Genomic DNA, 15,815 nt, shown 5'->3' with positions numbered 1-15,815 from the left:
AATAAAGTATTTAATAAAGAATTACGAGATATCTTACACAGGGGAATGCAGGTAGGAATCAGGCATGAATCAGAATGACATCAAAGTCAACACATGAACAGGCAGGACATCTGTGACACAGGTTATGAACTGACAATGAGTGTTTGTACTGAGTCCAGTTTTATAGTGAGCAGGTTGATTGGAGAAGTGTTCACTGCTGGGCTGATTAGGTAGTTGACAGGTGTGTAAATGGAACTGGGTGTGCTGGAATGGGATATGGGAGGCCAGTGTGGAGACTGAGGGAGAGACAGAATGTGACAGAGTAGCATTTTATGTATGAAATGTGCTATATAAATAAAGTTTACACCACTGACTGTCCCTCCATATAAAATAAAGGCGAAAGTCACAAAAGAAAATTGATCAGTTACAATTCCAGACTATGAAGAATCATTTAATAAAGGAATACTTCCAGATTCAGTTAAAGATTAGCTACAATAATTGTGATATTAAAAGTTAAATGCTCGTCATATGACATAACAGAGAGGAATGGGCCGGACGCTAGCAGTTAGCTCAGTGTGATGAGTGGCTGTATTTGTGATCCACAGGTCCACGGTTCAATTCCTATAGTTTGACCAATCACATGCTACTTAAAGCATAATGATATTTGCATGGTCCACAAGTAGGTCTGAATTCATATTTGAGCTACATTTTAAATATTAAGAACATTTTAAATTCAAAATCAAAATATTAAAGTGTCACTTTAAGTGTAGGACCACAATGGAAACAAGCCCTCAGGGCTTTTTATGTTATCTTTTTACAATTTTAGTATACTAGCGCAGTGTTGTGATTTCAGAACCATAATAATGATCCATATATGGAGATATAGTGATCAGGTCCAGAGGCCAGGCAGAGGCTTTTGTGCTGGTTCTAGACAACCTGAAATGCAGAAGTACACACACTCCAGTTGTTTGTTATAAAGTATTGAATTAAAAAGTACTGTTGGTTCTGTGGGGTTGAAAATGTACAGAACGGTTTGTTAAGTGGGTGCTCCATGGTGAGAGGGCAACTAAGCAAAGTATATTTAGTGGCTTTAGTTTAAAGCCTCTCAGCCCAGAAGCAACAATATAAGCTCAATGTTTATAGCGAAAGAGAGCTGTAACAAAAATTGTTTTATTTAAATTTATTGCACAAAAAGCATTGACAATTTTTTAATGTTATATAACAGTGGAAATAACAAAAGGTACATCCATAACATTCAGATTTCAAGTTCTCACAAGGTTTTGACACAGGTATAAATATGCATGAAACTGTGGCGATAACACCACAAGGTGGCAGGTCCCAAACCACTTCCTTCACTAGAGCTTCTCTGGTAATATCATGAATGAATCCGATGATAGACACTTGGGAAGAAACTGGAGACAAAGGAACTAAAACGGCAAGCAGAGAAGGAATGTACTCTTATTTGGCCTCAGAAACATCTTGAATCTCAAATAAATGGCAGGTTACCGTCTCGAAAATGCCTACTGCAGTCAACAGATGGCTTAATCAATGGATAATCGTGGAAGAATGTTGTAAGTTTAGTATCAAACTGCAATACAGTAGTATTCCGTCCAAAAACACACACACACACACACACACACACACACACTAGTTACATTAACATTTATTTTTGTGCTGAAAGTTTTCTGAACATCAATTAAAAGGCAGAAGTGAACAAATGTGTCACACCTTTAAAATAAGTAGTAATCGAATAGTGTGCGTTATAGAAAGTTTCAGTACACATGTAAGTAACAGTCACAAATATCAATACATTTTACAGATCTTAAGGGGGTGTTAATTTAAAAAAATACAATTTAGCTGTGCATGTATTACTAGAATGTGATGTTTGTACTTTATATACATCATGTACAAACATAAAAACAGCATGTTTGCAAGATCTGTGTATAATATATATATATATATATATATACACACACTAGTATATACTATAGTAATGAACAGGTTCAGCATGGAGTCTTTGGTACAACATGAGCACCAGGATTCAGAGGCGTCTGCAGACATGGTCATGCTAAAGCATGAATGATCTCAACAGGATGGCTTTGTCCACTAAACTTTCTGGGAAAACCAGACCAAGAAAGGTAAAAGCTTTCAGTACAAAACGTAATATACATGTATAATCTCTAGACATTACTTTTACTAGTTGGACCCACTTCTTTTTGTCCGCTTTTGGAGGGGAGGGGAGGACGGACACACACACACACACACACACACACACACACACACACCAGACAATAATAGCACGACACCCAAAACAAATGAGGTTCACATACAGTAGTCTCTCTCTGTACAACACTGAGTGTAAGAGAAGGGAAAGGCAGACACATAGCTTTAGAAAGGCACAGAGCTTTAGAGAGTGCATTCATCTATACAACTTAAAGTAGTGCCATACACCACAAGAACAATTAAATGTGACTTACAAAAAAGCAGAAACACAAAAAAGTGAATTAAGGATCTTAAGGAACTGTTAACAGTTAAGCGAACATCATAAAAATCTGTGATTTTGCATCATACCCAGTGCGTGAGGCCAGAACAAGCACGTTTATACATGAGAACAGACTTACAGTAAACATTAACGGTGTATGACCCCCCCCCCCCGACTGATTGTTAAAGCATGTTATTTGATACGCAATGTAAAAGAAAGTTGGTATGTTATGTTGGGTGAATTAACAAATGGCACTAAATGACCGTTTCATTAAATAAAACAAAATATATTTCTGTCCAATTCATTCCCTAGAGGCGGCCGACTTGGCCCCCTCCCTTTACCCCTCTTATACAAATCCTTTCGCCAAAAATAGCCAATATACAAGCTCCCAATGCATCACATTGCACCGCTTGTATTGCTTGTATATCTGTTATTTTCTCAAAACTCTAGGGTCCATGTGGTGGTTAATTTCACATTTAGTATTAGTTAATCCAAATGCACAAGGATTCCCATTAGAAAAAGGTGAGACAAAGATGAAGGCGATAGCTACTTAGAGGAGATTCCTGTTGCCAAAGATATTGTTAGGATCCACATATTCCTTGACGGACTTCAGCATTCCCATGCCCACTTCGGAGATGCTCTCTCTCAACCAGTCCTTCCGAAGTTTCCCCACTGAAAGACAGAGAAAAGATAGATAAATAAATAAATATGCACAAGGAAGAAGACAGGGGGAGAGGGGGAGAGGAATCGGCATGGCTGATTGCTCAGCAGGCTGCTGGGAGCCAATCAATCTTGTGAGAGTGAGTGAATAAACAGAGGGTGATAAATGCTTTTATTCAGAGAGGAGAAATGTTTTGCATGGCATGATTTATGGAGCTCAGCAGACTATCAAACTCATTAGGCTCTGTGTGTTCCCAGAGGAGGGGCCGGCTGGCGGCTGTAGCGGCCATCCCTCGCTCTCTTTTCTCTCACTGAGCGGGCCACCACTCCCCTCCCTCCAAAGCCACAAGGGTGGGAGGGTTGATGTGTGCGTGTGTGTGTGTTTGTGTGTATGTATGTGTTTGAGTAGAACAGTACACGAGAGTGTGTTCCTCTGGGGTGCCCTCCAAGGTTGTCGTGCTTGCTTGGCCCAACCACAGTTCTGTACCCCCTGACACAGGCTCGGTTTGCCGAGAGCCTGCCAGGGCCAAAACGGCAGAAACACAATGGTTCTGTCGCCATGACTTTTGGCGTTTGGCCACTCTCTGCTGTGGCTCCCGCTCTGTCCTGAGGAGTGAGCGTGGCACAGGGCCTCGGCGGGGTGCGCAGTGCTCTGCCAGCTGTCCAGGTTCTTAGCCGAGGGTTTGGAGCCAGGGAGAGGTCTCGAGACTCTGGAGACAACTGTGGTGAAATTGACAGCGGGACCAAACATACAAGAGAACTTCCACCGCTTATGAACATACCAACAACGGGAACTGTCACCCTTTCTGTCTGCTGCAACCTTCGCCAACGACCACACAGCTGCACATAGCTTACCAAGAGGCCCCGCTGAGGGGCTTTTGGAAGGTGGATGAAGATAATGTTCAAATTAAGATTCAAATGAAACCCCAAAAGCATTACGGAAACTTGAATCTTGTGCTATGGGAAAATGTATTGCTTTTTGAGGTCACATTGACTTCAGACAAAAAAAGAAAAAAAATGACACTTCTGTACCGACCCTAAAGATAGATCTGAGAATAGAACGATCTAGAACAGGTGCCTGCTGGGTGGGTAAACACACTTTGGTTTGAAAGGCACCACTGTAATCACCTGAGATTAGATACAGAGGCGAGTCTGAAAATGAGAAAGTGTGACAAGATGGAAGTGTTCACACGCCTTCCCCGGTTCCATTTGGATACGCTCGCACCTCTGCAGCGCGTCACCGATGAGGGATTGGGTAGGGGGGCAGCATGTTAATAGGGCATGTGTTGAGGGCGGGGCATGCCTAAAGCGCTAGAGCGAGATTGGAGGAACTGTGTGTTATCAGTGACAACAAGCCCCGCCAGGGAACCTAGGTGGGTCTAGCGAGGCCCGTCTCCTGACAACAGATATAGGGGGGCCACCAGGGTCCCGCTGCACCACACACACCTCCAGATGGTGACGGGGGACCGGTCAGTCACCCAATCAGCAATTACCCAATAACTAAGAAAGTAGCCTGCTCTCCTCCTCCCACAGCCACCCTCCTGCTACCCTCTCCTTACTCCCGTCCCTTGTACCACCTCCATCCCTCCCTCTACTCATGGAAGGAGAGAGAAAACAGAAGGTGCTGGGACTGCATCATTGCCTCCATCACAGTGATAATTTACACATCTATCTTGTCATATTCTCTCTTTTGCGCCCGCTATCGCAATCAATCTCCCCTGGCTTTGGTCTGTGCAGCTGAGACATGCAAAGAAGAGCAGGCAGTTATTTTAGTAGCGACAGAAATGAAAAATAAAACACACAGACACACCTTAAAGTGGCAGATTTCTCATGTGTACAAGACTAGCTGGTCTAATGAGCGGGGGAAATAAAGTCACTGAGTCCAGTCATTTTCCCGTCTCCTCAGTGCAGTGACCTGACCCGAGTGCTGGTGCAGTTGGCTGAGTGTGCTAAAGTGACGCCCTGCAGAGCCACAAGGTCAGGTGGAGCTGCCAGCCGCCCCCGGGGCAGCCCTCATACAGAGGAGGCTATAGAGACCGCGAGCTGAGCCGCTACCCCTTGACACACTCCTCTCCGTCTCTCTCTGGGCTGCCTTGACAAATGGGGGTCAGAACATGAAAGACGGGCTAAGGTAGCGGCCCTGCGCTCCGCTGATACGACAGAGCCAGGGTATTGGCTGAGAGGCTGGGGCTCGCACCATCGCAGACCATGGCCAGGACTGATGGATGGATGACTCTCCCCCCCCCCCCAGCACCACCAATGATGGATGTTCTCGCAGCTCTCCACTGCTGCAACACTAGTGACCTGGTTAAAGAGGACATTTCTTCCAATGTTCTGGATTTCAAATAACACCCGCGGAATCATCAAGCACACAGTGAAGCTTTTGCTTTTTGCTTTTTAAATATTTGTGCTCACTTTGACAGCCACTTTGGCAAGCTTTTTGATAAAAAGAAATCCAGTGCCAAGGCGCCACCTATTTTAAACTTTGCCCAACATGGTGTTCGTCGGATGGTATGTTGAGTAGCAAAAAAAAATAAGGGCAGCGCTTTCCACACGCCTGGCCACCCTCACCTCGCTCCCACACAGCATAAGGCTGACCTGCTATAAACACAGGCTACAAAAATGTATATTTCCTGTGGTGCCCTCCCACCTCGCCTTCCTAGACTACATCTGTTTTCTTTGATACACAAAACCCAGCGAAACTAGCTCCATTTGTCAAGCGCTGATTGTGGGCAGACAAACCGGCCTGTCTGCGCCCAGATAGCAAGCCCCACCGTTATTAATCACAATTACAGAGTGGGCCTTGCACACAGGAGCTGCATCAATATCGGCCCCCTCCCCCCCCGGACACCTCCCCGCGTTGCACAGGGTGGCCAGGCCACCGTTTGGAGGTCAGCATACACCCGCCGATAACGGCAGCATCATTTACCCTGGCCCACCGCCTCCTTTTATTAGCAATCTTTTAATTTTGAACCCTTCCCCGCCTTCAGGAAAAATTGTGATTTAATATCGCAGCTGATTCACTGCATGCTGTTTTTGACAGGCGTGATAAATAGCCTGAAGTGATGTATGAAAACAGCGAGGCGGATGGCAATATAGATAAGGCAGCCATTTCGGTTAGCCCTGATGGGGCTCATAGAGTGGTTTCACCCCCCCATCCCTAACTCACGTTTCATTTGGTCATTGTTGAAATGAACAAATGGCTCAAGAGACTCAAGAGACATTTTCTGTGCAGTGGGAACATATTTTGGACACATGAAGGAAGTAATGAATGATCTCCTGGCTTAAATTGATTTGGGGGTTTTTTTGTTCATGAGAAGACCACATGTTAGCACACTCACTGACATGGGCCAAAACACACTGCCATGCTGCCTTCCATGCCAACTTTGATCGAACTTTGAAGAGCCTCGTGACTTGTCCCGTCATGAATAGTCACAACTTTTGAGAATGTAGCCCGAATGCAGCTGCATAACACATAGTTTTCAACCGCGCTTCAGTAAATGTTTGGTAAACCTAGAAAACCAAAGGAAATTTTAAATAGTTGCAACTTAAAAAATGAGTTCTAAAACACTGATATGGGTTAAGTCAGGTTTATACCATACCTCCATGGTGATGTGACAAGCTTCCTCCATTGGCAAGGATCTCTTCTCTGGCGGCATGCTGTAAATTGAAGATACACACATAACTCAATCAATATCACACATTGTTATTGGAGTGAGAGTGCAACACCAAAGTCAAATCACCAGGATACATTGAACCACTAGGTTGTATTATATAGAAATTTCACGAAATACCTTTCGTTTATGGGTAGGTTTCCTTCAAAACCTAGCTGCAGAACATTATTTTATGTGCTCCCAGGACAGAAAATTCAAGAATTATTCTGTCCTGGGCTCTTACGGGTGACGTAGGAGGCTGCGCCCATGCCGTATAAGACGGACGTGGCTACGTCATCCCTCATTCGCTTTTCTTCTGCTATGCTGTGAGAACGAACTTTAAAACTTCCCAGTGTGTGCAGGGTCATATATCTCATAAATTCGGCCGAGAGACTAATTCTTGATCAGGACAGTTGTAATGATCTATCTAATGGTGTTTACCTCCACATGTTCAAACACATGCACTGGATCGCTGAGTCCCCTGTAGTTGAAGGCAAAGTAGAAGTACACACAGGCACCAGCATCATAGGTCTGAGTCACCCTGAGAAACAGCACAGGTGCAACACACAATTTGTTAAAAAAACAAGCCAAGAAGAACATTTCTCCTCCACATGCCCCTCTGAAAGTCAATTCTACATGAATCCAATGAATATGGGCTTAGTTGAGGCACTCCATTTTCAAACAATGGACGCGGTTTTCCCTTTGTAATCGGAGGGCAGAGTGAAGTGGAGGCTGGGCTTTTCCCCTGAACCCTTTGACCCCAATTCCGTTCATGTTTTCTAGAAAGCGGCGGCGGCATGGTGGCTCCGTCACCTTCAATAACATCATATTATCAGGACATTAAATGGCCATCGCACAATTTTACTGGATCATCTGAGCCACATTTGTAGCTGCTCAGTATGCAAGGAGTTGACTTCGTGCCACGTCCCTCAAATCAATCAATGACGCAAAATAACAATAACAAGATATAAAGCGTTAAAATGCTTTTCTAAAACTTCCCATCAACAACTAAGGTTTTAAATCAATCCAAGATGATACCTCATCACCTACCGGCATATAACAGTTTGTATTGTATCTCCCTAGTCCCTGTCCCTTTGGAGGAATTGTGTGCAGAGCCCTTGTTCATTTGACATGGCCCATCACCTAGCACACAGGGCTTTTCTAGAGGTTAAATGGACAAATCAATCTTGTGACAGACTGCAGCCAGGAAATGAATGGCTGAAGCATAATCAGGCTGAGGCCTATCTGTCCTCAGTGAGGGGGGAGAAGCCTGCTACCCCTCACCCGTTTGTCTGTCTGTCCCAATGGTTGTCTGTCGATCTACTGGCTCTAGTCTAGATAGCCGACAAGGCAAGGGTCAGGGGGACTTGTCGACTATCATTCATAATCCGACAATGGAGACTTATTGTATCGTGCAGTGCATAAATATACGTTCTGCAAGTCTGCAAACATTACCTGCATGTGGACAATGGTGCAAATGGCACTCCTTTCTCTTTACACTCTCTGGTAATGCGCTCTTTCACGTTCCGGCAAAGGTCCAAAACCCTGTGAAGAAAAGAAAAGACACACACACGCACACATATAAGTCGGTTTTAAAGCAGCTAGGTGTAAAGAAGATAGCATGGCCGGTTAGAAGACTCAAAGCAATATGACGGCAGTACAAGATAGATTTTGAGGAAGCTGGCCTAGCCGAGAGTGAAACAACCTTCACCCAGACACTCTTGGTTGCGTGCTGTGTCATGCAACGAATTAACAGATCGTCAAGCTCATAACACATCAGACTGTGATGCATTGCGAGCTCGTAGATCTGCTATTTTTGATGCATGACACCGGCGCACATAACCCTTATGACTCTTGACAATCATACCGTTTGATGCCGAACTGATGAATTATGTTAACTTATAAAGACAAGAGAGAAAAGACCAGAAGGCTGGGAAGAGACACAGAATAACAAGGGCCATTGTGGAGAGGGAGAGCTGTGCTGTGGTAGATGCATGCTGTCTGGGAGATGTTCCCATCGGTGTGGAAATGGCCGCCAGTGCTAGGCATGTGCAGTAGAGTGTGGAGGGTGAGGAGGAGGACGGGTAATGAGCCAGGCACATATGCTCGCCTCAATGGCTGATCTCTTGGTCTCCCCCATCAGGCATTTTACACAGCAAGGAGCTCATACTCTGTGTGCATGCATGTGTAAACGTGTGGTTTTCTTTGCATGGCAAAGGTGGCATGGAGAAGGCGGTGCATAGTTTTGCCCATCACATGGAACATGGATATGAACTGAACTGGTGTGGGTGCGACAGAATTTGAGCTCCACCGAACGTGCTTGTGTGGAGCCATCTCCCCCATGTCGCTGTGTTTTTTGGCTGTAGGCTGAAAAGACAGGCTTCCGCCCACGCTGAGACAGTTAATGGGGGAAGGAGGCAGGCATGAAGGTGAATGTCAAAGGCAGAGGGAAGGCAGGAAAAAAAACATAAGAGGGAAAGGGAGGGGGTGGGGGCTGAATTACATTTCTTTGGTTGTCTTCACTTCTTGTGACTGCGTGGGAAGAGGGCGATAGAAAATGTCTTGTAGCCATTCAGATTCACTCATAAAGACCACACAGTAGTGTTTTTTGTATTGGTATCTTTACCTGTCCCAAGGCACAGAGGTCTCGAACGACTCCCCGATCACGAAGTAGTCCATCCCCAAGTCCTGTCCAGGAGACAAATCACAGGTTTAGAAATGGAAAATGTCAGGCCGCTTGGGTGGCACAGTGGTAAAGTGCCTGCACACCACCACAGAGGTTGTGGGATCAATTCCACCGTGGTACAGTACATCCAGCTTTGTCGAGTGTCTACACAAACAAATTGGCCCGTGTTCAGAGGGGGAACTGTTGGGAGGAAGGAGTAGGATGAAGGCTCTACATCCTCCCGGTAGGGACTTCTCACTGGTAGGTGAGTCAGTAGGATACAACAGCAGTGATGACACAAATGTGTGTGGGGAAGTATCAATTGGCATAACTAAATGGGCTATATGCACACAGTATAACTATTCCTACTTCCGGGCAGCTTCCCTACTTCCTTCATAGGTGTTACCGATGATACTAATTAAGGCTCTGTTCCATTTAGTATGCAGTGGTTCCTAAAGTTTAATATCAAGGACCCCCATAACTATGAGAGTGTACAAAATTGTCATTTGGTTCCATTTGTACACCCTCAGTTACACACAGTTCCAGTGAGCCAACATGCACAATAGTAGCACCCTGACTCTGTTTAACCAGAATGGAACAGAGCCTTTATTAGTACCAGCAGTAACACCTGTGAAAGTAGGGAAGGGGCCCATGTTCTTTCTAAAATGGTGTGTGCATAGAGCCCATTGGGTGTAAATAATGATTGGATAAAACAAATAAATAGAAAATGTCTGGCTGGGGGTTCTGCAGCATTGGAATGAATGCCTGGCTGTGGGGTCTGCAGCACTGGAATTAATGCTATAGGAGGTCTACGATTAGCCTGGTCTAAAAAACAAAACAAAGAAATCCACTCCATTGTGCCGCGAATGACAGGCGCTTTTCAAGACGTTAAATACCTCATTCTGACAACATCAAACTGTGAGGTCACATACTATGGCCTCTGCGGTATATCCTTTTCGCAGTTAGAGGTCTAGTCAAGAATCCCCACAACCCCAAACCTGCCCATCAGCCAATGAAAAAATAGGGAGAAGAGTGACCCACCCGGAGGTAAGCGATGACGAAGGTCAGCATGTAGCCTCTCTGACCATTGTCCTCTCCAGCTGCCAGGCCCCTGGAAGCAGATAACAGGGTTAATATTTAACAGCCCTCTTTCTTCTGGCTCCGCTGGCCCAGTGTCTGTGCAGCTGCCCGGGAGCTGAGGCACTCTTGTCAATCTAACAATGTACGGATCAATGAAGCAGCGCTCCACGCATCGGCACAGGTCAGCCACACATCTATCACTGGCAGTGGGTAATCAAATTTTCATCCACTACCCAAACTAATCAGGATACGCTCATTAGGAAATCGCTATATTGATTTATTTATTCCCTCCCTTTCTTCCTAACACTAAAAAAGAAAAAGATATTCCTCACAGAACCACCCCAATCCATCACTGGCACTCGATTTGACAAGTGATGACGATTTATTTGAAATAATGCAATAAAGCAGCGGATACTCCTGGTAGGTGACATGTTTCTGATGATTGAACTCCAAGGTATTACATGACAGCCACAATCCAGTGACCTGTAGATTTGGCAACGGAGCCAAATAGCTACACTAACACACAATCCATAGGGTGATGTTACACAACGAGGAACATGGAGGTTTTTTCACAAGACTAATGTCCTGATTAAATACGTTCTGATTGGTTGGAGAAGCAGGAGCACAGCTTACAATGAATTGGAAACTAAAGTCAATATTCCTGAATTGCCATTTTGACAAACAGCTCTCCTAGACAATCTTTGTAAAATGCAAATGGGTCCACAATTTATCGACATTCCTGGAGCATATAGTGATGTTAAAAGCCTAAAAGCACATTTTAAAAGATCACGTTTAAATGATCACATTTTTTGTATGTTTGGAATGCCCAACTTTCAATATATCTATATATACAAGTGAAAAGGTGTACCCATACTCATTCTTCATGCTCTATCTCCGACCGAACCACACTTTTACCACACATCTCTATATGCAAAATAAATTCGCCACCCTCCCCGAACTGACATAGCCTATTTTTTAGCCGTTCAAGTTTCTTATTTACTCTGCAAATATTACTTTTATGAAAATCACGATCGAGCCAGCAGATAAACGGGTGCCACAACACGCCGAGAAACAAGGAATTTAACCACGCTACTTGCATACACTGCAACTCGCTTACAATTCGCAAACCTGGCAACACTGCCTGCCTCTTACGTCACCAGCTCTGCTCCTCCTGGCCTCCGTAGTCCGTCGCGCTCACAATCTGTCGCAGCCATCTTGCTTTTCTTTTGGATGGGCGAGTGGACATTTAATGCTAATAAATTAATTATAGGTCCAGCAAGCAAATCATGATGGTCTGATTGTGCTCAATAGGTCACAATAACATTCCGAAATTAGGTGTTGTGTTTTGTATGGCATTTTCCCCAGTAGTAGTTGCATATCTATCTCAGCTTTTGCCTGATAGCACACATGCTAACGTCAGCAGCCATAGCAACATACAGTGTGCGCAGACATAACATGAGTTGTTTACAACACAAACACACGGCCTTTTCACCACGCAATACACACAACAGCTCGGGAGTTATTAAACCGAACGTGGACGCTGTTTCAGTGTTACATTTGCTGCGCATATCGGAATAATTGTAACGGCATGCATGATAAATGTAACAACGCTAAAAAACACCATTAAACATATCGTTTTCACCTTAAAGCTATTACATTTCATTGAAGCAACTCCTTAGCATTGTTTTCATACCATGGATGTGATAAGATAATGTATCAAACATAAGGGAAATATTAAATAGCATCGGGTGTACCAGTTTGGCCATTTCTTTTTTTTCAATGGGGCAATACATTGATTAAACAAACGTTTGATTGATTGAGTTGTACAACGTTATACAACCCTAAACTAATTTTAGAATACACTACACAATACAATACAATTAACATATTTTGCACGTTCCATTTTTTTACTCAGAGATCCCTTTAGCTACACATGTAATATTTCCAGGCAACGGACCTACACATGTCAGCTACCATAAACCACTTCAAGTTATTAGGACGAAATAACTGACAGGAGTGACGGTGCTGTGCTGTGAGTAAACTAATAGGGGAGAGCCGCCAAGGATGTAACATTTTGCACGTTTCATTCTTTTACTCAGAGATCCGTTTAGCTACACATGTAATATTTTCAGGCAACGGACCTACACATGTCAGCTACCATAAACCACTTCAAGTTATTTTTTTGATAAAACAGGTCGGGAGTTATTCAACCGAACGTGGACGCTGTTTCAGTGTTACATTTGCTGCGCATATCGGATCAATTGTAACGGCATGCATGATAAATGTAACAACGCTAAAAAACACCATTAAACATATCGTTCTCAGCTTAAAGCAATTACATTTCATTGAAGCAACTCCTTAGCATTGTTTTTATACCATGGATGTGATAAGAAAATGTATCAAACATAAGGGAAATATTAAATAGTATCGGGTGTACCAGTACCAGTTTGGCCATTTCTTTTTTTTCAATGGGGCAATACATTGATTAAACAAACGTTTGATTGATTGAGTTGTACAACGTTATACAACCCTAAACTAATTTCAGAATACACTACACGATACAATACCATTTCAGAACATATAATATTGGCCAATATGTCAAATATGTAAATATTACATATAATGGCATTGAATGGAAGCGGACCATTTGTAACACATGTTACAAATGACCCGCTTTTGCAAGTTTTCTTTGCAGTTGCTTACAGACCAGAATGAACGTGAATTCCGTCTAAACACGATGCAAACTAATGAAGAACATAAGCATGAACACATCCATGTGGATTTTTATTCACCAACACCAAAGACAAAAATTGTACCACACATATACTCCAGGTGTAAAATTAGACGCATTTTGAAGGTAAACACTTCAAACTTCAAACTCCTGGCCACGTAGAGTACGTTGCTGTACACATACTGACGCGATGGCGTCATGGTGGCGTTGACCAATCAAGATATAACGTCCATGTTACAACCGTGAAGCGTTACAACCTTGGCGGCTCTCCCCTACATTTGTTACTAACATTAGGTTGTGGCGAAGTAGACACGTGGCCAGCAGATACTGTGTTTTGGACAAACAGGCTAGGTATTGGTGTTGATTTGGGTCAACTGGACAAACAGCGTGGTGTTGTTTTGTGTCTGTGTTTGTGTTGGAGCGCCTCAGTGTGGCCGTACAGGTCATGTGCAACCTCTTCCACAGAGAGATGGAGACACTAAATCTCAGCTGGACAAACATGTTTGCATGCATGCATCGCTGCCTTGCATGCTGTGTGCTACTGTTGAGTCTGTCACTTACTTTGACTGATTTATGGCATTGTCTTTCTGTTAAAATCCAACTATGTTAATTTAAGAACTCTGGGCATATAGGTCATTGTTTATTCACTGTGCACACGTGTAGCCTATTGTATGTCAGACTGTATGTCTGTCCCACAGTCACAATCCTTTAGTACTTAGGCTGTGGAAATATTCAGGACAAAACAATGGTACATTTCCAATAACCCATTCGTTACTACATGTGGAGTCAACTCCCGCCATTTATTTCTTCCCATAGTGCGTGGCAAAGTCGCTCTGGGATGAGTGCGCGCGTAGCGCGCACGAAATTCTAGTAATATACATTTCAATGGCATATATAATTCATGTGAATTGGGACATGAAGGTTAAAATGTTGAGACAAGGCCATGTTGGAGGCTAAAAACAGGGAGAGGATGGAGATAGCATCCCTCTCTGGCTGATAGATAACTTATTTCCACCAAAGTCCTCATTGATCTGTTCCATGATCAATCACAGCAGAGGAGCACTCCCAGACTCCACCCTATCGCCCTGTCCTACAGGGAGCTGTGCCCTGCTATCAACCGCTTACACCCCACCCCCTTCCACACAAAAGCTGGCCTGACAAGAGGACATCCACAGGTGATCCATCACTCTGTAGCACGACAGACTACTGAGTGGAGGACCAAATCCCAACAGTTAAACCAACACGTCTCCAGTCTTTTGACGTTACCGTGAACCGGTTGGTTGAATGTAGTAACATCACAGGCCTCAGGCTGACCCTCACACACACACACACACACACACACACACACACACTAAAAGTCGTGTCAAAAGGTGCTTTGTCATTGCCGTTCTTTGTATGGACAGTGATCTTTGCTCAACACATATCATCCTGCCGCTGGCAAATTAATGCCACAGTGAAAGTCATGTGATGGAGCCAGATTTGGGAGAGAAGAGAGTGAGAGCAGCCACCTACCCAAATTTTGCCGCAATGTCATAAACTTGCTTCTCGTGCTGCAAGACCTTCTCACGATCCCCTTCAAAGAGCAGGGTGGCCACACACAGGCAGTGGGGGTCGAAGCCTTTGAACTGAGAACAGAGAAACTTTCAGCAGGGAAGGGGAAATAAATACCTCTCCGGTTCTTTTTTTAAGGAATACCATTATAAACATTACCTTCGTGATGTAGAATTTCTTCAAGCCATCCAAAAAGGACGTGAAAATTGAAGACACTTGAGGCTTCAGGGCATGACCTGCACAAAACAAATCTTGATCAGAAAAGTCAACTCTCCTCTTTTCAAAACAAAGCGGCATCCGACACTTTTGAGCAGCACCTTTTTTGCATATTCGTCTCACCTTTCTTTCCCGCTGGTTTCCTCCAGCGTTTTAAGAGGGCAAGAGAGTCTGACTTATTTAGGTTTCAAATAAAAAGGATGGAAAATAAAGGCAACATTTGAATAACTCCGCAACTGGCCAGTGGCTGCCAGCGACAGGGACAATAAATCAGGGCGAAGGGGGGGGGGGGGTTTCCGAAGGGAAGTGGGGTTGACGCGGCGATATCCGTCTTCCTCATGCACACTTTTTGATTTATTCCCGATCGGACGCACAAAAGTGCCTGTGGACAAGTGAAAATGAGGGGCCGGGGCCAGAGGGATGGTTATCAATCACAGCGGGAAAGTCGCGGGTGATGTCGTGGAGACTTACCAGTTCATTTACGCCGCTCCCCTCCCCCAATATCAAGTCTCTTCATCACTTAGTGTCCCGATTATTTCCCATTCCAAAAATGTGATTGCAGGTCTTTAGGTCTCCAGCAGCCATCATACTCGTTAATTAAATACTCAACATCCAGAAAGACTGAACCATGTGATTCTGCCCCTCGAGTTTTAGTTTGCTCACATTTCCGCCATATCACCACTACACAGAAAGATTGTCAGTGTTAACTTTAGTGTAAAATGGTCCCAAATGGGGGGGTCCATGTTTACACTGTCCAAGTTGAATTAAAACTGCAGATTTTTCAGTGTACCTACTCTA

The 15,815-nt window shown here is 44.1% G+C and overlaps 1 protein-coding gene across 1 annotated transcript in view; it reads right to left on the bottom strand.

Annotated features, from left to right (window-relative positions):
- Nucleotides 1-1,152: 1,152 nt before the first annotated feature.
- Nucleotides 1,153-15,815, bottom strand: part of agps (alkylglycerone phosphate synthase) — a 39,524-nt gene continuing 24,861 nt past the window's right edge. Inside the window, exons 13-20 of the mRNA XM_080786114.1 lie at nucleotides 14,961-15,037; nucleotides 14,763-14,875; nucleotides 10,481-10,550; nucleotides 9,401-9,462; nucleotides 8,230-8,319; nucleotides 7,216-7,315; nucleotides 6,724-6,781; nucleotides 1,153-3,133 (exon numbers count right to left, since the gene is read on the bottom strand). Of these exons, the coding sequence (XP_080642240.1) occupies nucleotides 3,012-3,133; nucleotides 6,724-6,781; nucleotides 7,216-7,315; nucleotides 8,230-8,319; nucleotides 9,401-9,462; nucleotides 10,481-10,550; nucleotides 14,763-14,875; nucleotides 14,961-15,037 (692 nt within the window). The 3' untranslated portion in view covers nucleotides 1,153-3,011. The remainder of the gene's footprint in view (nucleotides 3,134-6,723; nucleotides 6,782-7,215; nucleotides 7,316-8,229; nucleotides 8,320-9,400; nucleotides 9,463-10,480; nucleotides 10,551-14,762; nucleotides 14,876-14,960; nucleotides 15,038-15,815) is intronic.

This window comes from Protomyctophum bolini, assembly GCF_963924005.1.
Source record: "Protomyctophum bolini genome assembly, chromosome: 16".
Lineage (NCBI taxonomy): Eukaryota > Metazoa > Chordata > Actinopteri > Myctophiformes > Myctophidae > Protomyctophum > Protomyctophum bolini.
This window is presented reverse-complemented; position numbering and strand designations above follow the sequence as displayed.